Raw genomic sequence first — 23,371 nt, 5'->3', positions numbered from 1 at the left:
GAGTTCTTTAAAGCTGATTTCGCATTATTAACTTATTCTTAATATTAATTTATTTTAAAAATATTTTCCACTTAAATTTGATTAAAATTTTAGGTTATGGTAGCAAGTTTTCTCAAATAATGCAGTAAGATTTAAGTTAAAAACCGTTAAAAACCTGTTTTCACTAACCTCAGACCATCTCTAAAGATTCTGATTTAACCCTTTCACTTTTACTGCACCCCGAAGCCAAAAAGAAAGCGAGATTGACTTCTAGAACAACCCTATTCACTTTTTTACCCATTGTAACTACTGTTCCAGCAGTGGACTCCTCATTGACACACATTGAGTGCTTAAGAAAGTCGACTTGGAAGTGTTTTATTGAGGGGTTGGTGACAGTTTATTTTTTTTTTTCAGGAATGTCCTTCACTTTAGCGATTGTTCTCTAAATTGGAGTCACTTTTTTTTCTTCGTCTTCTTCTACCTTTCGCTAAGAGGAAATTGCCGTGAGGTGTCTATATGGTATAAAGGAATGGATGTGCAAATGAAATGAGGAGAAATTTAATTAATTCCTCCTCCTTATGGAATTATTATTTATGCCACACACCGCCAATTGGACTCCAAACGATCAATAATTCAATGTAACTGTGTGTGAGCTCGTGAATTTTCCTCCTTCTATTTCCTTTGCCCTCCAAAATATATTCCACATCACGACAATCTCCTCCAAAAATAATGACAAAACAAATACAATCGCCACTTTTGCCCATATCTATAGATAAAATGTGTAGTACACTTGATGATTGTCCGGACTCTGGTCCATTTGGTACTGTATTCTGCACCCAGGAGATGATACGGGAGAGTGAGGCAATATCACTATATAAGGGGATGTTTGCAATATTTTTTTACACAGGCAGTATTGAAATTGAAAAATAAAAATTATGGACTGTTCTTCATTAAGTTCAAGATATACTTTAGTGTCGACGAGCTGGTATACGGGTTATTATTAATTATTATTATTATTCGATCAATAAAACGAAAGATCGTCAGAGCTCACAGAGAAATATTTGCTTTTCGATTTATTGGTTGCTCTTAACGTAACATTTTTAAAGCCTAAAGCCCAAAATAGACACAGGGATCGGCTTAGGGATCAGCCCGAAAAATGAGGATTGGTGTCGATACACTCACGGATCAGCCCATAATTTGGAGGATCAGGCTGATCTTCTAAATTCATGAGGTCTAGTGAAATTACGGGGAATAAGCGACATCATCATTTTTATAGAAGCGATGGTTTTTTCTCTGGACATTGTAGAACTCAGAAATTGAAAGAAGCACAAAATGAATAAGAAATTTAGGAAAGCAAAAGATGTTGCCGGAATAGGCAACACTACCTCACCGGAGAGACGCTCACAAAGTATATACTTTTTTAGGCGAAATACAGGATCCAGTTCGGAAATTTTACCCGAAATTTAAAGATTGATTCATTATTAACATAAATAGAAAAAATCTTTAATGAAAACTAATCAATTTTCATGAAAAACACCAAAGGAAAGTCTTTCGCACTTCACCACAAATCAGAAGACTGCTAGAAACACAATCGATCTGTCACATTCTTTGTAAGACTCTTTCCACACTGAGTTTTTACAACGCTTTGTGTTAATACATCCTAAAATGAATAAATATTTAAAAGCAAAATGAATTCATTGACTATTCGAAGATTACATGCATAATTTTAATTAATTTATTTGCATGGCCGAAATTACACTCAAAGTGGCCGAAATTTGGCACACTTCCCCTAAGGGTCTTAGATATGACTAAATCAGTACGTCAGATTTACTAACAACGCCGGGAGGATTAGTTTTTGCTACATGGGTTGGATATAAGGTAAAGTACCCTCGCTCGACCGGTTCCTCGTCTCGACCGGTAGATTTATTTATTCAATTTATTTATAATTGCTATAATATATTGCTTAAGATCTTACATTAATGGGTCAATCATTCCATGAATAATAATAAGAACCAGTGACAAATTCATAGAAATTGACGAAATTGATCATCAAACATTCAAAAATTGACCCACCGGTCGAGTTGAGCAACCCGGTCGAGTGAGAGTACTTTACCTTAATTAGTTTCAGTTTTTTTATAAGTTTAATAAATCCTTCGCAAATTTAATGAGTGAAGCTGCCCCATCCTCCCGTACCTTCTCCTCCCAGAGTATTGAGTGTGTGTGGAAAATTGCTGAGTGTAAGTAGCAACTTGGCCACATTGAATCACCACACCATAGTACAGAAGAAAAGACGTATAAAAATTATATACAGCAATCGACAAGCATAGAGACCACCCTAGTTGGGATACTATATAAAATCGATAATCTGCAACAACAATTTAGTTACTCGTACAATAGAAAGGACAAATGCTGACAAAGAGGAATAACGATAGATTCGCGACACTGTTGCAGACAATCTATCTACTGGAACGTCGTCGTTGGCGGTTGATTTTCCATTAAATTTGAATAATTAATTTTTCATTCTACCTATGAAATGAACTACGGAGACCATCTTCCAGCCAAAACTATGCGTGATTTGTCCAATTGAAATGGTCAATGGTACATCCATAAGAGGTGCTGACAATGGTGTTGAATATCCCTTGGTGAGATTTATGAATTTCACCAAGAGCCATTCTTTCGAATTTGGCCCATGAATAAACGCCCCAAAATGCATCTAACACCGTGAGGGTGGAATCAATTCGTGTGAGCCTGAACAATGAAAGAAGACAAATGTAAATGGGTCCAGATGTTGCCAATATCGCTTGACCCCTGTCCACTAGAAACAACAAAAACGAAGGACCAATTTCCATCACTGCACTCCTCAACAATGGAATGCCCTCCTGCGTGTGCCACCAATTTTCCCATATTGAAATTTATATTCAATTTTTCCCAATAAATAATCACTCTCGGTCCCACAAAGGTCTACAAGGATGATGGTCCAGTTTGAAAGATAACCGAATTACTGAGGCGGGAGGAATGTATTCCAGGTTGAACATTTTTATCCTTTCATTGGTTAGGGGAACACTGGTCTATTCAAATACGGTTTCTTTAAAAAAATTATTCTAAATATTCCCAAGTAGCAAAAATTATTTCTTCTCTTTTACTTTAACGTATTATTTATTCCCAAGCGGCATTTGATATCTAAATGATATTTGTCTCAAATGTAACCAGCATATTTTCATCATAATCGAAATATTTCAAAAAATATAATGTATGAACATGATGGAAGTATATTGATTGAAAATTATATGCATAACATACCAGAAAAATAACCAAAAATTGTATAGAAAATATCAGTTATTTTCTATTAATATGAATAATACATTTTATTTGATGAATTTCAGTTAATATATTGGTATTTTCCCTTAAAATTACGACTAAATGTTTTTAGATCCATAAACAAGTTATAATATAATCTATTTTTGAGTGAAAATGTATAAATCTGTGTCGAAAATATCGAAAGTATATTTATCATACATATTCTTGCTATTATGTTCACATAATGGCATGAAATTGTATAAATATCACGTTTTGATATTTTTTAGTTACATTTGTTCCGTAAAGCAGACAAGTTGTATAGAACTTGTATTCTTTTTGTATGACGCTGTGAGATTGTCAAATTCTTCTTTGTTTACCAAGTAGAGGTTCATATTCCAGTGAAAATTTATGAAAAAAATGATGTTGAACTTAAATTAAAGCCTTGAATTGCACCAACGTTTGCATTGGAGTCGAGTACATAGATAGAAGGGATAAAATTTGAAAAAGTAAGTGTAATTGATGGAAAAATTGTGAAGTTGAACGCATTAGGACAGTTTCCTGATCTCTGATGTCCAACTAAATTGCAGAAGCAGTGCTCAGAATGCATAAAATGTTCTTAAAAAGCATAAAATTTCAATATTTTGACATTATTAACTGTGCAGTAATATTTTTGTTAAAAGGAATCTCTAATGTGAATATAATGTACCATATAATGTAAACATAATCACAAAAATATGTAAAGACGTGTTTTCTTCTATATTTTTTTTTATTTATTCAGGTTATAACAACTTAATTTTATTATATCGGAACAAAAAGAAGATTATGATGCGGAAAATTACAGAAAATTGGTGACGCTAAACCCAATTTAATTTAAAATTATACGCAAAACATTGATGAGCCTCGATATTTGTCCAGAATTGTGCTCCAAATTATTATATATTCTATGAATACAAGCAGTAAAAATCTGATATCTTTAAGTTTTTCAATGATATAATCGAAAAGGTAATAAATTTATTCAATTTTATTTTGATTAATTTACCTGCTTTCCCTTGAGAATTTCAGTTCAGAAATGAAATATTATTCACTAATATTGTATCCTCTAACGGAAAACAGTCACTGTATTAAACCTTCATACGCAATAAAAGTGCACGAAGCATAGAAATTCTGACTGAATCGTTGAGGATAAATAATTATTCATTTAAAGAAAATATTTGAGCAAGTCTTAAATGAAAATGCAAAAGAAATGACAATTCTACGATAAGTAGTTATGAAATTGATATTGTATAGTGATTATATTTTATTTAGTTATAATCGATACATATTACCATGCACGATGACGTGATTATGTCTAATATGAAAAATTGGTATATTTCGGATGTAAAAATTCCCATTTACCCGAATATAGACCTCTTTTAGGCGATTATATAGAAGAAATTTGTAAAGTCTTCGTCATTATTTTCATATAGATATCAGACATCTCTTAGTCATTTATAGCGATTATAAATATTGTAAATATGGGTTATTACTTTATTATTTATACTCATTTATTATTACGAAATTTCATCTCTGTGACTCATGTATTTTTAATCTTTAGGGCTGTAAAGCATATTATAACTAATAGTCGCCGTGACGTCGGTATTACGTCACTAAACTTTCCTCAATTTCGATTCCTATTAAACTAGTTAAATTTTAGTCATACTGGTTATATAGCTTTAAAAGCGTTCGTAAAGCGTCTTCATGATTTAATGTTATGATTCTAGTCATGCAGGGCTACTTGGGATACGTAAAGCTCACCTCGAAATTTTTAGTATTAAAATATTTAACCGTTTTTCAGGTGTCCTCACGATGAACTTTATTATTAAATTTGACAATAAAAATTATTTTAACTCAAAGTTTTAATGATTGGCTTTGTCGAGCAATATGAATCATCTTTTAAAGGCCGATTTAAAAATTTAAAGCTTGAAGAAAACATGAATCAATTATGTTATAGGATCTTTATTGCAGAATATCTATAAGCGTTTAGAAACTTTTCAAAGATTAAAGTTGAAGCTTAAAAATTTATCTAATTTTTAAATATATTGTCATAATTCTAAAAATAAGTATAGAATCTGAGCATAAGGTATTTCAAATAAATTTTCGTAATTTCCTAACGATTTACTTATGTTTATTTCAATCCTGTACCTATCCCCAAAACTTAGGTTCTTCAATAATCGAAAACTTTAAGTACTTTTGGTGATTTTCAGCTGAGTGCCTTTCATCAATTATTCAGTGGGGGTCAATTTGAAGTGCGATAAAATAAAATGTGTGAGAATTGAAACACGTGAGGTCCACCCTTGCTGGTCAGGGCAATAAATAGATGTGACACATATTGGCTCAAATTTGCGAATGGCAGAAAAATATGGAATTTCAAAATGAAAATTTATCACAATAAATTGAGGTGTGAGATACACTGAAGAATATATCCCAGGGAAATTGTTTGTGAAAGTTTTTCGTGTCCAAGTTGCCAATTAATGTCACTGATTCTGTCACCATCTGCAATTTTTCGTTATTTATTGGAAACTCAGAGTAAGGCGAGAGAGAAAGAAAATCTAACGAAATAACCACTGAAAATCCATAAATTTATTCGAAAGCACCACTATCATTTTCACTTTTCAATTCATTTCACAGTTCTATTGGTTTTCTTTCTTTTTTTTGGGTTTGATGTTGAGAAATTGATTGAAATGGCCGTCTTGAAAGGAGTGGAGATGAAAGGATAAGGCATAAGGGTGAAAACCAACCCCTTCAGCTCCTCATTTTAAAGCCATTCCTTATCAGCTACCCTCCAGCCATTTCCAAATGGGTGCGGGCACAATGTCCAATGCGGTGATTTTGATCTTCTCACAAAAACCCTTATCTTAGGCTTCAGCACCACCCACATCCACCCCTTTCACTCCCCCAAGCCTTTCTTCAAATGTAGCGAAAAATTGTGCTAATTGAAATTGTCTCAATTGAGGATTATTAATATTTCTGCTTTTCCGAACATGAGGGTAATTTGAGGCCATTGGAACTCGTCTCCCAAGGAGAGAACTTGTGAAATGCAGTAAAAAAAAATGGGAAAAGCAAGAGAAAAAAACATCAAACATCCACCACCCTCCTATTTTCTCTCCCTTCAACCACCCGTAGAAAATTCGACAACAATTTTTCCACCAAAAAAAAAAACCTTTCGCATGGGGTTGAGATTCCGTTTAACTGATTTGAATGGGAAATAAAAGACTTTGGTCGTCTCGTTTGTGTGTGCACAATAAATTGAATGAGTTACTGGGGACCATGGAGGTGGAGAACCCCTAAGAGATGAATGTGAAAAGAAAATTCGATCAACTTTTCCCCAGTACTCACCAATGTTATTTGAAGAATTCTCTGTTCATTGAGAAAGAAAAATGGTTGCAAATTTTATATAAACAGGGGAGAGAAGTTCTTTTCTGGGACTACCCATAGGACTTGAGGAAAATAACATGAGGATTGAATGCTAAAGTGCACACCATATTGAAATGTTTAACAAGCAAATTATCTTGCTCACAAATGCCTTCTTTAAATCTTATCCCTTGACCCGGCTGGGCCTTGTCGGTCGGCAGGAAAATTCTTTAGCTAAAGCGTAGTATTTTAAAACTTTAAACTGTTATAGTTTAACCTGGAATAAATAGATTGGTTCCAAGATCCAAGATACACGACTTCAAAGTTTGACTATATGACCGTATTCAATTCGAGCGATTATTATTATTAATCGTATCGAGATATTTATTACAAGGTAATCATTTTTTTTACAATGTCATATCTCGTGTTGGAAGAATCTGCGAAGTCCATTGTAGACCGCCCAGGAGCGCCTTCCCGTAGTGTGGTGAATGCTTCTTCCATGCTCCCGGAGTTGTTCGGCAGAGGCGGTGCATTTTTATTACGTTATATCACAGTGAAAATGTCTTTTTCTAAACATTCAGATCTTTGCACCGGGCGAGACTCGAACTCACAACAGTGAATCGAGCCGGGGAATCGATCCGCCCAAGAGCCAACGGTCTTGCCTATTGCGCCACTGATTCCCCTGCCTATTGCGCCACTGATTCCCCAGCTCGAGCGATATTAACTTGAAAACTAAAAGAAAAGCTAAACTTGTACCATAGTAGCTCACTAAATGGTAATGTCTGATTTTAATGTGATTACTACCCAAGTAGGAAAAATTAATTCTAAAGGTAAAAATTTTAGTAAGTCTGACATATGGAATTAGTCACACGTGAGGCGTTTGAAAGTCATATGACCGAAAGGTAAACGTCAAGAAAACCCCTGGGAATCTCAGTGGCGCAATATGCAATACCGTGGGCTCTTGGGCGGTTCGATCCCCGGCTTGACTCACAGTTGTAGTGAGTTCGAGTCCTGCCCGGAGCAAAGATCTGAATATCCGATTTAGACAATGTTAACATGTAATAATAACGTAATGCACTGTCTTCGTCCAACAACTCCGGGAGTATGGAAGAAGCATCCACACTACGGAAAGGCCTAGCCCCCGGCGTAGTATTTTTTTTATATGGAACTGTTTAAAGCCAGTTCACAAATTGATCAGAAACTCAGCTTACACTTCTCAGAACAAAACCGCATTTAGACAGATATATAGTATATTTATCCTTCTTTACAAGGCCCAGAGTCTTGTACACAAGACCTACCTCACTTTTGACATATATCGTGTAACGGTCACGAGTGCAGAAAATTTCCCATACGCATTTGTATGTGAAAGTAAGAAATTGGCTTCAACTTTGAAGGCCACTCGCCGGGGACTAAGAAAAGGCGCTCCTGGGCGGTCTACAACGGACTTAGCAGGTTCTTTCAATACGAAAATTAACATTGTAAAAATAATTACCGTGTACTACAATATCTCGATACGGTTAATAATAATAATAACCGAAAACTCATTCAACGACTAACGTTCTTAAAATGTTAGCTGTATTGGCAATATTGCGTTTAGCACGTCACACTTATGAAACTTGTCAGATTAGTCTGTCAAATAAATTTTGTGAGAACAATGGTATTAATATCTAAAAAAAAGTTATTTGAGCGTAATTTACTGTATTTAAACATTTAATTAGAAATTACCAACGTTTCGTTAAAAAATTTAAGGGTAGGGCAAGACTTTCAGGCAAAATTTGCTTTTTAATACTAAACCTACCAAGACTGGTTAAATTGACCGGTTAAAAACTTTTTATATTTAGCATATTATTTAAACGGTACAATATCGCTATCAAACTTTATGAATTTCTTAAAATATGCATAGGGGAATGTATTCAAGGTTCGCACAGAGTGAACTTTCAAACGATATTTTCTTTTTGTTTGCAAAGAGCTAATTTACCATTTCTTATCTTGATTCGTGAGCTTAATAATTATCTATATTATGGCTTAAAAAAATGACGAACTAGCTCTTTGTAAACAAAGAGAGAATTTGCGTTATTTGAAGGTTCACTCTGTACGAACCATGCCAACATTCCCCTATAATTAATATATATTTCCGTGTTTAATTCTAATTTTTCCTAATTTCCAAGAAAAAATTGTTGAGTATCTTACGTACAGTGGTCTGTCATTTTACCGAGTGCGCTAGGAAAAACGTACAAAAACGGTCAGTAGGTTTAGTTTTAGGAAAATAGGTGTAATTATGAAGGAATCACACCTAAATAGCCTAAATAGGTTAGTTAATTGGTTATTTAATAATAATTAAATTCTGACGAAAATTTCTCCCGTTAGTACAGGCTTTGAAAAATGACTTAAAACTTTTCTTTTTATATTTTACCATAAAAATTCTGGAAAATGGATTATAAAAAATGGATATTATCCAACAGGAAACTTTTTCTTGTGTAGGCTGGCAATATAACATTCAAAACCACTCTTTTGGTCATTCATATTAATGATCACATTTTTTGCCAGAATTGAAGGTCGTCATGACGTAAGCATATCGACACTAAACTTAAATCAATTTTGATAACTGTCAAACTATTAAAATCATATAGTTATTCTGCTTACATGGTGTTAAAACGTTCAATTAAGGTTAATGACCTATTTTTTGCTTATTTAGTCATATGCAGTGTTACTTGGGTAGTAAAATACTCTAAAAGTTGTATAGGGGAAACTGGGGCACCACCAAATACGGGGTAGCACCAAACACTACGATTTTTTAATCAGATATTTGACTTCAGAGGACAAGAAATTTATAGGCATTATAGGGATGCTTGTCCACAGAAGAAATTGTATAGATAGTCCAAGTAGTTTAGGAATAAAAATTAGTGTTTGGTGCTACCCCATGTTTAGGGATGCCCCAGTTTCCCCTAGGCTTATAAACTTCACAAACTTTCGCCAATTTAAAATTTTTGAATAAATTTTCTAAGTTTCTAACTTTAGTCTTAGTAGGAAGAAGAACTATTCATCCGACCCCCATAACTTATGCTCAGGAGGAATGAGGCACCATCTTGAAGTGACATTTTCTGGTCACTTCTAAACTCAAGGATCCAGTCTCACCCTTCAGACTACAAAGTGGGTTGACATTTTTATTTTATTAAAGACATTTTCAACAATAGACTCCAAAGTTTTCTCCTTTGCAAAGGGACAGGGGGTTATAGGTCTATATCGCTGACCCTCTCATATATTTCAAACATCCCCAAAAAATCCCAAATCCGCGTGTATAAATTCTCGAAGAAAGAAAACAAAGTGTGAACAAGAACTTTGGCAAGGGTGACAAGAACAGCAGGGAGTTCATAGAACCAGGGACAAACCTCTCATGTCATGTTTTACATTTTCTTTAACGGGGGGAAAACCCTCACTCCCTAACACGGTGGAAAGCTTCTGATCCTCGGAAGCGGATGAAGAATATACCTTATGCACTAATGCTACTGGTGGATGGTTCGCTGAGGAGGTTAGTATAAGGGAATTTCTGGGGTGCCAATGGAGGAAGGGTTGTCACCAAATTTATAGACTCGAACAAGATGTAATTTTTTCCTCGCAAAGCTATGCCCAGGAGGCCACCCCTCTGCATTTCACCCCTTTATTTAGTTCTTCCTCAACCCCTTAAGGCATTGGTTTGGGAGGTTTTTTTTTCTGGAGCGATGAAATCTCACAAACCCCTAAAAGGCTGTTTATTGTGTTCTCTCAACTCTCGAGATATAAACATGCGGGTCAAGAACTATTTTCCAACAATTTTTTTGTGTGCCTCTTCCGACTTCACCTTATGGTGGAAATCACTCTAAATGGCAAAGGGGTTGGAGGTCAAGTGGGAAGCTGGGGGTTGAATTGCTAAAAATTGAAATTACATGAAACACTCTAACACGAAAGATGTGCAGAGGGGGTAAAAATAAAAGTTTTAATGGATCTTCCTTCACTTGGTTCTACTTTCTTTTTTTTTTTGTCTTTTGCAAGAGATGCTGGAAGTTATCCAAGTGAAAACCTACCCCACAGAAATATCCTGACCCCATCCGTGCTTTTGAGTGCCGTATTTCATATTAGAGATAATTTATATTCAATTTTATGTCGCATAAGAAATTTATCAATTTTATTAGAGACAAAATGGATTGTTCAGCACCCATTTCTGAAATTCTAATGATATACTACCGAATAAACTCAAAAAGAACACCCATTGCCGTATGCTTTATTTTCCATTTAAATTTAAATTCGTCCTCATTGGAAATTGTAAATAGTTTGAAATGCTGAAGGAAACATGCCAAAAATTGCCAATTGATTCCACTACAATATTTAGAATATTCTGTGACGCTACACTGCACTTTTCCGATCCAATCCACTTTTCCTCCTCGTCAGCCCATTCACTATTCCACCCCCAGAATAGAACACAGCATTCCCTCCACGCTATGAAATTCTAATAGGGTTTGTCCATCAAGAGCCAAAAGGAATGGGTTTTCTTCATCTAAAGAGCTTCAACCCAAGACTTTGTTTCTTTAGTCAAAATGGGGCATCTTTGAGTAAATCTGCATTTAAATTCCCTTTGGAATTCTCCATGAAGAAAGGTAGATCAAAGGATATTGGACTCTGCAGAATACTGGAGTTTGTACAAAAAAAAAAACGAAAATGTATCTTCAGACAAGGCATATGAGTCAGCGCGCGATACCTTCGCACGATTCAAGTTTCGAATAGCTTATTAGAGGCAAGTGGGGCACCTTTGAAAGTGGGGCACATTTGAAATTAGGATTTTTCATCTTTTATTAATTAAAATTTAGCCTTATCATTACATAATTTTGTTGCACAAACAGATTGAGAAGCTAAATTACATTATTGTGGGAATGAATCAGTAGAACAAATAATACAGAGTCCTTTCGAATTTGTCAGAGAGAGAAGATGCACTTTTTCACTCATGAATTACATTTTATGAATTAAAGCTGTTGTTCTAATTAAAAGAAGAGTTTTTCCCTCATCCCTCTTTTCCCAAATCTTACATTATGATATGGCTCAGTTCTACTTAAAGTTCCCCACTTTCAAAGGTGCCCCATTTCTCCCTATTTCTTTATCAATAAGTTTTAGCTGAGATTCTTTACAATCTCAGCTTATGTGGTCCGAGGTGAAATACGACCTCGTCAGATCGGTCTCAAAATGTGCATGTACACGTTTTCACTCTCATAGATCACGAATATCATACATGCCAAAAAACGATTTTCGTGGATGTCCGGCCGATTCTACGTAGTACAAACGCTTCTGGCGAGAGAACAGGAAGAGATATCGACAAGCGGTTTTCGGCAAAGGTTAAATATTGGGCGGACGATATCCGATGGTCATATCAGATCCACCCAACACCCCCCTTTCCGCCATTTTGGAACACCACAAAATTTTGTTTTCTTAATAGCTCAGCCCCTATGGCATGGATCGGGCTCAAATTTTAGTATGTTATAGCTGGATCTAAAAGCTTTCGATTAAAAAAAATTAAGCTGCCCCAACCTCTTGACCCGAGCTAGAAAGGGTCAAAAATTAAATTTTAAAATGGCTATATCTCCGGTTCTAATTGTCAGAATTTTCTAATTGTAAGAAGACTTGATTTTTGCAAAGAGACGTGAGGAGAGAAGTGTATTAAGTTTATTTAGTGAATTCTTTATAAAAATATTAAATTAAAATACAGAAAAACGACAGTGACGTAGAGTTAAACTGTGTTCAGTCTAGTAGAGGAGAATACTTGTAAATAAAATAATTGGTGAAGGTGAAAAGTGTGTTTCACTGCCTCAGTGGATTTGGAAAAGGGCATTTGGCGGTCATCGAGGAAACGTCTTCTGGAAAATCCAGCCGCCTACGTTCCGGATCACTGTTGAAGATATTTAATAAAGGAATATATATTTCCAGGTACGTGAATATCACAAACGGTAGAAGGAAGCCCAAGAAACACACAGTCCCTGACAGATTTATAACACCACAATATATTTATAGGTAAACTGGGCAGGAAGAAGAGGGTATTAGATATCACAGAATCCTATCACAGAGAAATTATTGTTTACCACAGGTAATTCTCCACATCAGTGGTTTGATTTGATTTTATGATTTGGAAAGTTCTCGTTAAATGCTACAACTATTTGAACATCGAATTTTCATCTGATTTAATCGAAGGTCCGATTAATCGAAAAATCGATTTTCGAAAATTCGATGTCGAATATCTCAGAACTTCCATTTTCAATTTGGATGAAATTTTAATATGTTGTAGCTGAGATCAAGAGCTTTCCAACGGTAAGTCGCACTTTGCCCTAGCTCTACCCTGATACCCTAACCCGAGCTATAAAGTAAAGTAACCTGACCGGACCATATCTACAGTGTTTATGAAACGATTTCGATGAAATTTTATTACTTTGCATCTGAGATCGAGACTTTTCAGACGATAGGTCGCAACCGTTCCTACCGCACCCCACTGTACCCTGACCCTTACTATATCGAAATTGACCGGACTCTATCTCTAATGTTCATTAACCGATTTCAATGAACTTTTTTTTCTTAGGTTTCCCTTCCCCACTCAGACGACTCAGACTATTTAAAATAGAAAATTACCAGTGATAAGCCCCGATAAGCTTATGGTAGCTGAGATTCTTTACAGTCAACTTCGGAGTGCTTGGAACTCGAGGTGCTTGCAACTCGGAATGCTTGAAAATTCGATTGTGAGTTGAATTTTGGGGGTAAAGAATCGCGTCAAGTAAACTGTCCTTGTAGGTAGAAATGGATAAAATACCATAAGTTTATCTGGGCTTATCACTGTTTTTTTTTATAAATTTTAATAGCTGGTCCTATGCCTCAAATTTCCTGAAAAGAGCCGTGGGTCAAATCCATTAAGAATATAGAAAAGAACTCAGTTGTCCGAAGCTTAAGCCGTCTGAAAATAGCACGTATTCCAATAAAAATAAAAAGGTTTTTTTTTTTTAATAATTCTGGAACTCCTCGTAAAATTTCTTTAACAATTTCTTTAACCCATACCTTACCATGGTATTATACATCATACGCAAATTGAGTGATTTTAGATGATTTATTCCTGGGCAATTTTTATGCGAATTGCTGTCGGGTCGGGATTGGATTTTTAGTAACTTTAGTTCTCCAATTTCTTGGGAAAAATAGTCCGACAGAGATGGGAATACATTTTGTTATTGTTCTCTTGCTTCGTAGAAGGTCATGCAAAATTTTTGATCAAAATGGCGGACGGAAAATACGACATCCCGTCGAATTTATTAAAATTGGCCTCTTTCCTCTTTCCTGATTTGAATTCTACTTGCCAATTTGTTTTCTTGGTTAGTTACTCTATCTAAATCAATAGAGTTTGTAATGAATTAGTGCACAGAATTTAAATTCAGCGACCGTTAAGACATGTGTTTGACAGCCCCCCCCCCCGCCTCCATAATAGATACAAATTTTTTTCTTTTCAGAAATTTTATCTATTAATCTGTAGGAAACTAATTCCAAAATATGAAATTCTATCTCAAGTATTTTTGGTACATTGAATGAATGGGTTAAAAAAGATTAGTTTGCAATACAACTCTCCCCGCATAAGATGCAAGCGAATTCGTGCATTGGAATACTCAGAAGATTGCCTTGAAAGTGAGGTGGTGCGGATGGGTTTTTGGCCAAGTTGAATGAGGAATGGGAATTGAGTAGCGGAAATTGAAGTGAGGTTGCTCTTGAATTCGAAATTTATGTATACAAAAGGTTTTCGTGCTGGCCCCACGCGAGCGCCTATATCAAAGTCAATAGTCAACCCTCTAAGGGATATAAAAGAGCTATTTCCTCCCACTTTGAATATAAATTACACTGGACCATGGTCCAGTGGAGTTTCTGGAATAAAGACTAAGGCCAGAGCATTAAATTAGGGGTGCGATTTTTATCAAAATTATCAAATTGATCATTATGGGATCCATTGAACAAAAAAATCCCACCAATATAGCTCCCCTTTACTTTTAATGCCATAGGGAGAGGAATAACTTATTTATGTTAAAGTCCTGGAAAAAAATAGGAGCAAAGGTGGGATTGTAAAATTGAAGACAAAGTGGTGAGTATCTTGAGAAATTTACAGCTTAGGAGGGTTGTATTGCCATAAGAAAGAAACTGGTACAATTTCCATTCAATTCCCACAACAATGTCCAGGCATCACTGCCACAATATACCTTCCCACACTCTCAATGCACATTCTTCGGATGGTCATTTGAATTCCCCAGCAGCCAATTCAATCAGCAATTTTGTGTTCTTCGTAATATATTCGTAAGTAAGTCATGTCAACGTACATTTTGTTTGCCAATTTTCTATTTTCGAATGTCTGCATCGCATGAAAATGGGGTGGAAAAGCCGACGACAGGAATTGTCAACCCTCCACCAGGCAAAAAAGAAAGGCCCTTATTTTGTTTGATTACCCCCATTTGTGATTTGGCCCCATCAAATGTAATTTATTAACTGATTTTATGTCTTGCCCACCTTTCCAAACAACCCCGTCCCCCCTTCCGTCCCTATATATGGGCCTTATGATGATTTTAGTGAAATTGCGCTGAAATGTCTGTGGTCACCACGTGAAAGACTTTTATGTTTACCCCATAAGACGTGCTTACCATGGCATTCATTAAATTTTCACATTTCAAATTCACCCAGAATATTTTATGGAATATTTTCCAGTAAACCACGAAGAGGTTTAAGGACTTCATTGATCGACATTTTTGGTTAGGGAAATGACTTCAACAGTGAAAATTGTAAACAAAAAAGAAAAAATCGAAGTATGATAAAATGGTTTTTTTTGGAATTTTGGAAGATTGCCTAGAAAATGCGTAGCTTTCCTAGGCAATTCCATTGTGAGGAGGCGTAGACCTCGAGGCAGACCTAGGACAAGGCGGCTGAATCAAATTCAAAATCTTGCCTTGGAACGTCTTGGGATTGAACCTAAACATCTTCCTGAAGCCTGAGTCTATTTGGGCCCTTAAGCGGTCTTCAGACTAGAGGTTTATCCCAGTTCTCAAAAGTCTCAAAATTTAATAGGTCATTTGGCCTTAAAAATCCAATCTCAAGTTTATATTTTTTCAAAAAAAATTAATTAATAAGAAATTATATTAATCCATATGTCCAAGTCTTACGTCTGTAGCTCGTATTACACTTAAGAGTACTTCATTGTGATTCTTTCCTTTCCCTACAAATTTTCTCGTCTAAAGCATTGAAGAAAACTCAAAATTCCGAGTTAGACGTTATTCCAAATTACCCCATTTTACCCTATAAAACCAGTAAATTTCGAAATACTGTAAACCTATTTCTAATGAATTGTATGCGTTACAAAAATCCTGGCAGTTATAAACGTTACTATTTAAAAACGTCCCTGGACCCCCTGGGGCGTTTCTAAGTCGTTGTGGTATCATTGCCTTCTGGGTGTTTGTCACTGTACCTATAAGTTGGAGAACCGAGAGAGTCAGTCCGGTCTAGAACGTCAGAGAAGAAAGACGTGTGGACTTGGGTCTATCGGCGGGGGAATCTGGCTGGGTGCTAGAAAGTGTGAGGGCTAGTTGCTTAAGAGATTTTCTATTAATCCTTCCAACCTAAGAATCCAACCGGTAGTTTACAAATACGAAATAAAAGTTCAAGGGATCTTAAAATAGTTACTATTCTGTATGGCATACGGAATACGAAAGGACAATGGGCAGAAATGTATAGGAGCTGGCCCAACCCTTTGCCAGAGATGGGACTAGGCCTTTGTAGGTGTTGGTGTATGACTTAAAATTTACTGATACCAAAGTCAAAAAGGACTGTCAGTCCTTTTTGACTTTGTACTTATTTATTACTCGAAAACGGCTTAACCGATCTTAATGAAATTCGGGACAAAGTCGATGTATGATTTAAGCTTTAAATAAATATTTTTAAATTTTCCCTCTGACTGCTCCATCTGGTCGCTCCCATACAAACTTGCCATGTTTTAAAGTCATCGCACATTACAGGGCAACAAAACGAAAACTTTTTTCGTTTAATGGTAAATCACAGATATTTTAGGAGTTCTTGATGTACCTTGAACAGAAAAAATTAATGGTCCATCACGTCAACTTTTTCAGATGTCCTCAAGTAAGTGTTCTTAAGAAATTGGTAGAACTATTTTTATGAAACTTGTTTTTTTTTAAATAACGGAATATCGCAAGTTGTTGATGTCAAAGAAAGTTTTCTATAAAAGGGAACTGAATTCAAGGAACATTTTCCTAAAAGAAACCGTATCCCTATCTCTCTTGTATCCAGATTTTCCTCAAATATCCTCAAATATTCTTTAATTCCGTTAAACGTATTTCCTCGATTGCATCCTTTTGTCGTCTTTAGAGAAATATTCTCCTTGAAAAAGGAGCTAGGATTGCTGAAGTTCATAGGGTTGTAAGGGTACCGTTACTAAACAATTTTAGCAAAAAGTTCCCAGTATAATTAAAACATTTTTTCTCTGAAATTATTACTCAAAGTATTTAAATAATGGTATCTTTTTGGACCCTGCGATCTTTAGAGATTTTAATTTTTTTTCAAGAAGAATATTACTGCATAGAGACATTTCCCTGGATACAATCCTTTTTTATCAGTATGAAGGATCGTAAAAGATTTATAAGGAAGATCTGGAAAATTGCAGGGAAAGTGAAGAGATAAAGATAGGGTTTGTTCCAGGAAAATTTTCTTTGAGTTCTTCCCTACAAATTATTCTTAGAAACGACCAATATACGTTTATCGTTATTGTATAAAAGGAGTCTTGCAAAAAAAAAATCATTACAATTTTCTTATACATATGTTTTATGCTCTAGTGCTTTTCCCACATATTTTTGGGGTTGGCCCCGGAGCAAAAGTTGTTACCTTTGCCAATACCTATTCGATGGTATAGGTCTCATTCGTGGCGAAAGGTTGGACCGTTTTGCCCAATGTCCTTTGTTTTGTATGATCGAATTAGTATGTTTGAAATCCTAACTCTAAAGAAAGAACTAAATATTATGGTTAAAGCACAAAAAAATGAAGTACGAAATTTAAAAAATACTAAGTTCAAAGAATTATCTTTGATATTCGGAGCATAATGCCGGCGTCAGACTGGAGGTTTATCCCATAGTTCTCGAAGGTCTCAAAAAACTTAATAACAAGCAATTTTATTGTTTTTTTCAAAATCTAATGAATCATTTGCCCTTAATGTTCAATCCTAAACAACATTCTCCTTAAAAATCATGCTTGATGAGGAATTAAAGGAGTTAAGCCAGATAGCTAAGCCTTAGGTCTGAAGCCCGTATAAAGTTCTTAGCTCAAAGGAGGAAGTTTAACATACAAAGTATATAAAGTCAGTACCAAGTTTGCATACAAAGTTTGAGTACAAAATTTGATGCACAAATAACAAAGTTTGAAGTTCGAAATCATTAGTTTAAAGATCGAAATACGAAGTACAAAGACCAAAGTTTGCAGTACAAAGACTGAACTTCAAAATTCCAAGTATCCTTATTAAAATATGGATTATGAATTTCAAAATACCAAAGAGCCAATCTAGATTTTCAAGGTATAGAAAACAGGCAAAACTTACCTAGACTCTTGGGCTTGGGTTGTGGGCCATCGCGTTCGCATCTCAGGTCCCGCTCACGCTCATTGTTGTTTAGACATTTTTCGCGTGCCCCATCGTGCCGTTGCATCATCAGACGCTCCCTGTCCGCCAAATGTGTCGCCAGGAATGGACGATCACGACCGGGGGACGCCGTAGCCGCCGCGTGAGTCAGTCCCGTTGGCGACGAGGATGAAGAAGAGGGAGCCGAAGCGACTGTAGTGGTTGTGGTTGTGGCCGCAACAGCGGCTAATGCTCGCTTGGCAGCCTCGTGCTGTGCCATCAACTCACGCACGGGGATATTGCTGTTGGTGATGGATTGCTGTATGGTGGAGTGGCTACTGGTGGCGGTGGAGGCGGTGGTGTTGGGTGGATTCGTTGGTGGTACTGATGATTGCTGGGTGCAACTGGCTGCAGCTACAGCAGCCGCTGCTAATTGGTGGCGCCACTGCATCTCACTGACATTATCTAGCCACAATTTTCCTATAAAAGAAAGAAAAGGAGTTTATAAAGAAGCCGTTACGTTTGAAAAAGTGTTTAGGAATTTTAGAAATATTTAGTACATGGCTGTACTAAAAGACTTATAGGAATTTGTAATTTAAATGACTTTGCAGCCCTGCTTTTCTTGAGCTTTTCCTTAATAATACCGGTTTTAATAGACGGTATAATAGACGGTACAAAAGCATTTAATGATGGTCTAAAATTCATTCTTAAGTTCTAGAATTAAAGAAAAACCTACGAAAACTAGGGATGCAAAGTCACTTGCATCTACGGTACAAAATTTATTAGATTAATCGTAATATTCCTATACAGTTCCAAAGAGAATTTATATCCATGTAGGGTAAAGTGATATAATTTAAAATTAGTGTTAAAAGTTGGACAATTCGCTGGTACAAGTTGGACATGGCTTTCTTCTTGATAAATACAGTACAAAATTTGTTTTTAAGTACAAGGAACCAAATTATAAAACTAAAGCATTAAAAATATACAAATAAAAATGTAGTACTAAATTTATCAAGACAAAAAGCCCTGTCCGAATTGTACCATTGTCCAACTTGTACCACTGTCCAACTTGTACTACTTTACCCTACCAAATTTTTAGGACAATCTTGTACTAAAATATTGAAAACTACATTTTAAAACTTAAAAATTTTCAGCAACAATTTTGCCTTTAAATTCTTAAAGAGCAAATTCAAACGAAGGTCATAAGTCCAAATCGTCCAAATAGAATATGTTTCCCTAAATCAATTGAATAGCCATCTTCAAGATACCCTCTAAACCCTCTGAAAGCTCTCTCCTTGCTGTCTTTAGCAGATGATTTCAAAGTAGGACACTTGAATACGAAATGGCGTTGGGGACATGCATTTAGGGTTGATCGCTTCAACGATTTTCCTTTTGGAATCAACCCTCCCATCAACATTTATTTTGCCTAAGGACTTCAAATCAAATTACCACTTGATGTTTTTTTTTTGGGTACCTCATGCCTTCTTAAGTTTGAATTTCTAACCCCTTAAACGGGCCAAAGATTTGGCTGAACTGAACAGACCAATGAAGTGGAAAATGGTATGATGGGGAATTTTCTTTTTTTCTTTTTAATTAACATTCCAGGTGCATGGTTAGAGAAAAAAGAAGTCAATGGGATGTTTTAGCGAGAATTATGTGTTTTGGGAGACGTCGCTTGGGATTATTGTTTGGCCCATTAGTGTTTTTGGGGGGAGGTGGAAATTTAGCTCACATGTGACTAAGTGAGTGACTTGGACACATTTTGTCGGCGGCATATCATCAACACATTAGGAGACACAATCTTGATGACGACGTCTCTGGTCATTGACATTCTCTCTCTCCGTTCGTCTGTGTCCTTGTGTCTCTCCTGCTCAGCTTCGATGGCCGGACTCACACCTCCCTGGTCACCCACCCCCGATGAGCGGGGGGGGGGGAGGAATGGATGGCCAGGAGGGTGAGAGTACATGGACATTGTCATGTTGCTGACCACCATGTGCAGCTTCTCTTCGTCTCGCCGTGCACAAAATCCACCAACAAAGTGGGACAAGAAAGACTCTCTGGATACTCTGACTCATGCGCATTTCCATACGATCGATAAACGCCTCGTCCTCATATCCATATATACTAAATTGGGGGATACCGCAGTTGAGGGGGTCAGACAGAGAATTCTTCATCGACTGCCTTTAGCTCTAATGGCATTTTCACAGCTAATCATTGACACAGTCTCTCAATGTTCACAACCATTTTCTTCCTCACAATCGTCTTTTAACCAACAACTAACCCTTTTGCGCGCCATTTACATAATTCGTGAATACGGCACAACCCTTCCACCACTAAAAGCATAACATATCCATCGCAACCTCCATTATGTAAATTCCCCCTTTTACATTTCTTTTTTTTACCTTCAAACCGGGGCGTCGTGATTTTGGCTTTTTTACAGCGCATACACTTTATTCCCTTAAACTAGGGGGAGCGAAAATTTTCATCGTTCAAATCGGATTGGAGAATCGTGTTCCACCAATCACAATTCATATTTTGATATTTTTCATTTTTCCCACATACACAGATTTTTCACCATCATCACCCCCAAACCTGGCGCTCCCTCAGATCTCAGTGAAAGGACGCCCAACACGTCAAAAATTCATGGTCCACAAATAGTACTTCGCAGCCAAAATGCGTGGGTGTTTACCAACCTACCCAAATGCGTAGCATTTCTCAGCAATTTTTTTTCTTTTACTTTTTGGGAGGCCATATCATCCCCCGGAGTTGGACGTTTATTTCATTTTTTTTGCTTTTTGGCTGTTGTCCTCTAATGGTGGAAATTTTCCAAGAGGAAAATCCCTGGAAGGTATATAGCAAACGGGAATGGGGGTCCAATATTGAAAATTCGAAAGACAAACACATCCAAATGACGCTGCACAACATCGCTACAATTTCTTAGACGTCTCCCCATGGACAAATAAATATTTGATTAATATTTTTTTCCACTTGCTGCGCCTTCTTATTTGCTCAGGCTACTCGTCAGCCCCAAAACTTCACACCACTCTCGATTTATTGTTTCCGTTTGGACATTGGGTGCTGCTCTTGATGTCTCGTGAATTTCCACAGATACTGGGATTGAGAAGGATGATCCACAGTAATGGTATTAATTACCACAATTTAGTTTAGTTTAAATTTTGGTTAGCAAAAATACTTTAATATTTATAAAAAATAGTTATACAGTGCTGTCTCTCTATATGCACAGCTTTTGTGTCGGTTGCATTCAAAATCAATTTGTTTACATTTTGACAAAGTAATAAAGAAAATTATTTTCGTGGTAACTATTTTTTCTTGTTTTTAATTTTCTTAATTTTATTTTTTCTGTCTCATATTATATTTAAAATAACACGGGAAATTCTAGAACAATAAAAAAAATGATAATTTATTAAAAGAAAGAAAAAAACCGTTGGGAATTTCAAAAAAAGTTGTGCATATTCAGAAAGAGAACTGTCAAAAAAAGTACCCAAACTGTGCATATAGCGAGACAGCACTGTAGTTTTGTTATGCACTAGACACACTTACGACTTAAGCTGAGAGACGGCTTTATGTAATTATTCCCATTAGTTTCCCACTAATTAAGCCGTCTCTCGGCTTAAGTCGTAACTGTATCTAGAGCATTACTTGGTAAAAGAAACCTGGCTCAACCTTTGGAATTTCGTACAAGAAATTTAGAGTTCAGTTTAAAATTTGATAAACCTCTAGAATTACGTAATTACTAAATGTGAATTAAAATAATTTGTCCGGAATTCTAAAACTTTCCCTATACTTTCACTTGTCTATTATAGTAGGAAGTCCCAAAACGACTCAAGCCGATCCTCGAAGATACTTATACCGTAAAATTTACCAATAAAGCATTACGTAGAGGAAATTTATGTAAAGAACACCCAACCTATAGGATAATAGTCTATATCTTTTCTTTAACGCAAAATGTTGCTGTCTTTATTCCCGAAAATCTACATGAGTCTAATTAGAAAATTCTTTTTTTGACTCTTCTTTTCTAATAATTAAATTTTACTCAATAGAAATTTTATAAAATTTGACAAAATAGGGGTAGGCTTTCAGGGTTTGAAAATTTCATATTTTTTCATATTGATGGGGAAACCGGATATCGTCGAGAAATCAGATATCTCAAGGAAAACTCATCAACTTTTCCCAAAGCTAAGGCACCAAACCTTCATCAGTAGCTGAATCGGACCCTGAGCCGAAAGCCTTGGGAAAAGTTGATAAATTTTCCTTAAGAGATCCCATTTCCCGACGATTTCCGGTTTCTCCATCAATATAATTATCCTCACGTCAGTTCTTTGCTTCATATATCTTTTTTCCAAATTGCTTTAATAAATATGATCAAAGTTTTTCAAGAAATATGCTACTTTTAAAATATATGGTTATAGGTAAGGCAGATCTATTAAGAAATGCGGGAAAAATATGTAATTTTCAAGGCCAGAATGTGTGCCAAACCTGAAAGCCTACTCTTAAATCTAAATTTTCCTGAAATATATAAGATATGTTCAAAAATTTAAAAAGCTTTCATCGTCAGTTGGTATGACTCCATAATTTTTACTTAAATTCGTTGAGAAGTTTTGACTTTAGAGCCATCCTTAAATTTGACCTTAAAAAACTTCGAAAAGAAATGATATTCCTTGTAAATATAAACAACTATAGAGAACATTTAAAATATATTTAAAATTGAAAAGAATTTCACGATGAGTTTTCGAGATATTCTAAAAGAGATAGGATAAAGTTTGTAATTCCGGACAACGCGTAATTTCGGACAAATAACTTTACAGAGCAGACAACTAGACCCAACTAGACCCCAACTAGACCTAGGAATTAATTCTGACTTAACCGTATCGTCATTCTCCCTGACACAGTAGAAAGAATCACAGTGGATTAGAGTACATTTGCATTAAAAGAAAGCCAAACCATGAGCAACTTAGTCAATAAAATCTTTAAAATTCAAATGTCACCCAGATTATTCTATGTCATCCGAACGAAAAGTCCCCGGATAAGCAAAAGTGAGTC

At 35.8% G+C, this 23,371-nt stretch overlaps 1 protein-coding gene across 1 annotated transcript in view; it reads right to left on the bottom strand.

Annotated features, from left to right (window-relative positions):
* Positions 1 to 23,371, bottom strand: part of LOC129808268 (POU domain protein 2-like) — a 166,978-nt gene that overhangs the window by 44,722 nt on the left and 98,885 nt on the right. The window contains exon 4 of the mRNA XM_055858104.1: positions 18,293 to 18,790. Coding sequence (XP_055714079.1) covers positions 18,293 to 18,790 — 498 coding nt within the window. The remainder of the gene's footprint in view (positions 1 to 18,292; positions 18,791 to 23,371) is intronic.

This window comes from Phlebotomus papatasi, chromosome 3 (genome assembly GCF_024763615.1).
Source record: "Phlebotomus papatasi isolate M1 chromosome 3, Ppap_2.1, whole genome shotgun sequence".
NCBI classification, from domain to species: domain Eukaryota; kingdom Metazoa; phylum Arthropoda; class Insecta; order Diptera; family Psychodidae; genus Phlebotomus; species Phlebotomus papatasi.
Note: the sequence above shows the minus strand (reverse complement) of the source record. Positions and strands in the feature narration are given on the sequence as shown.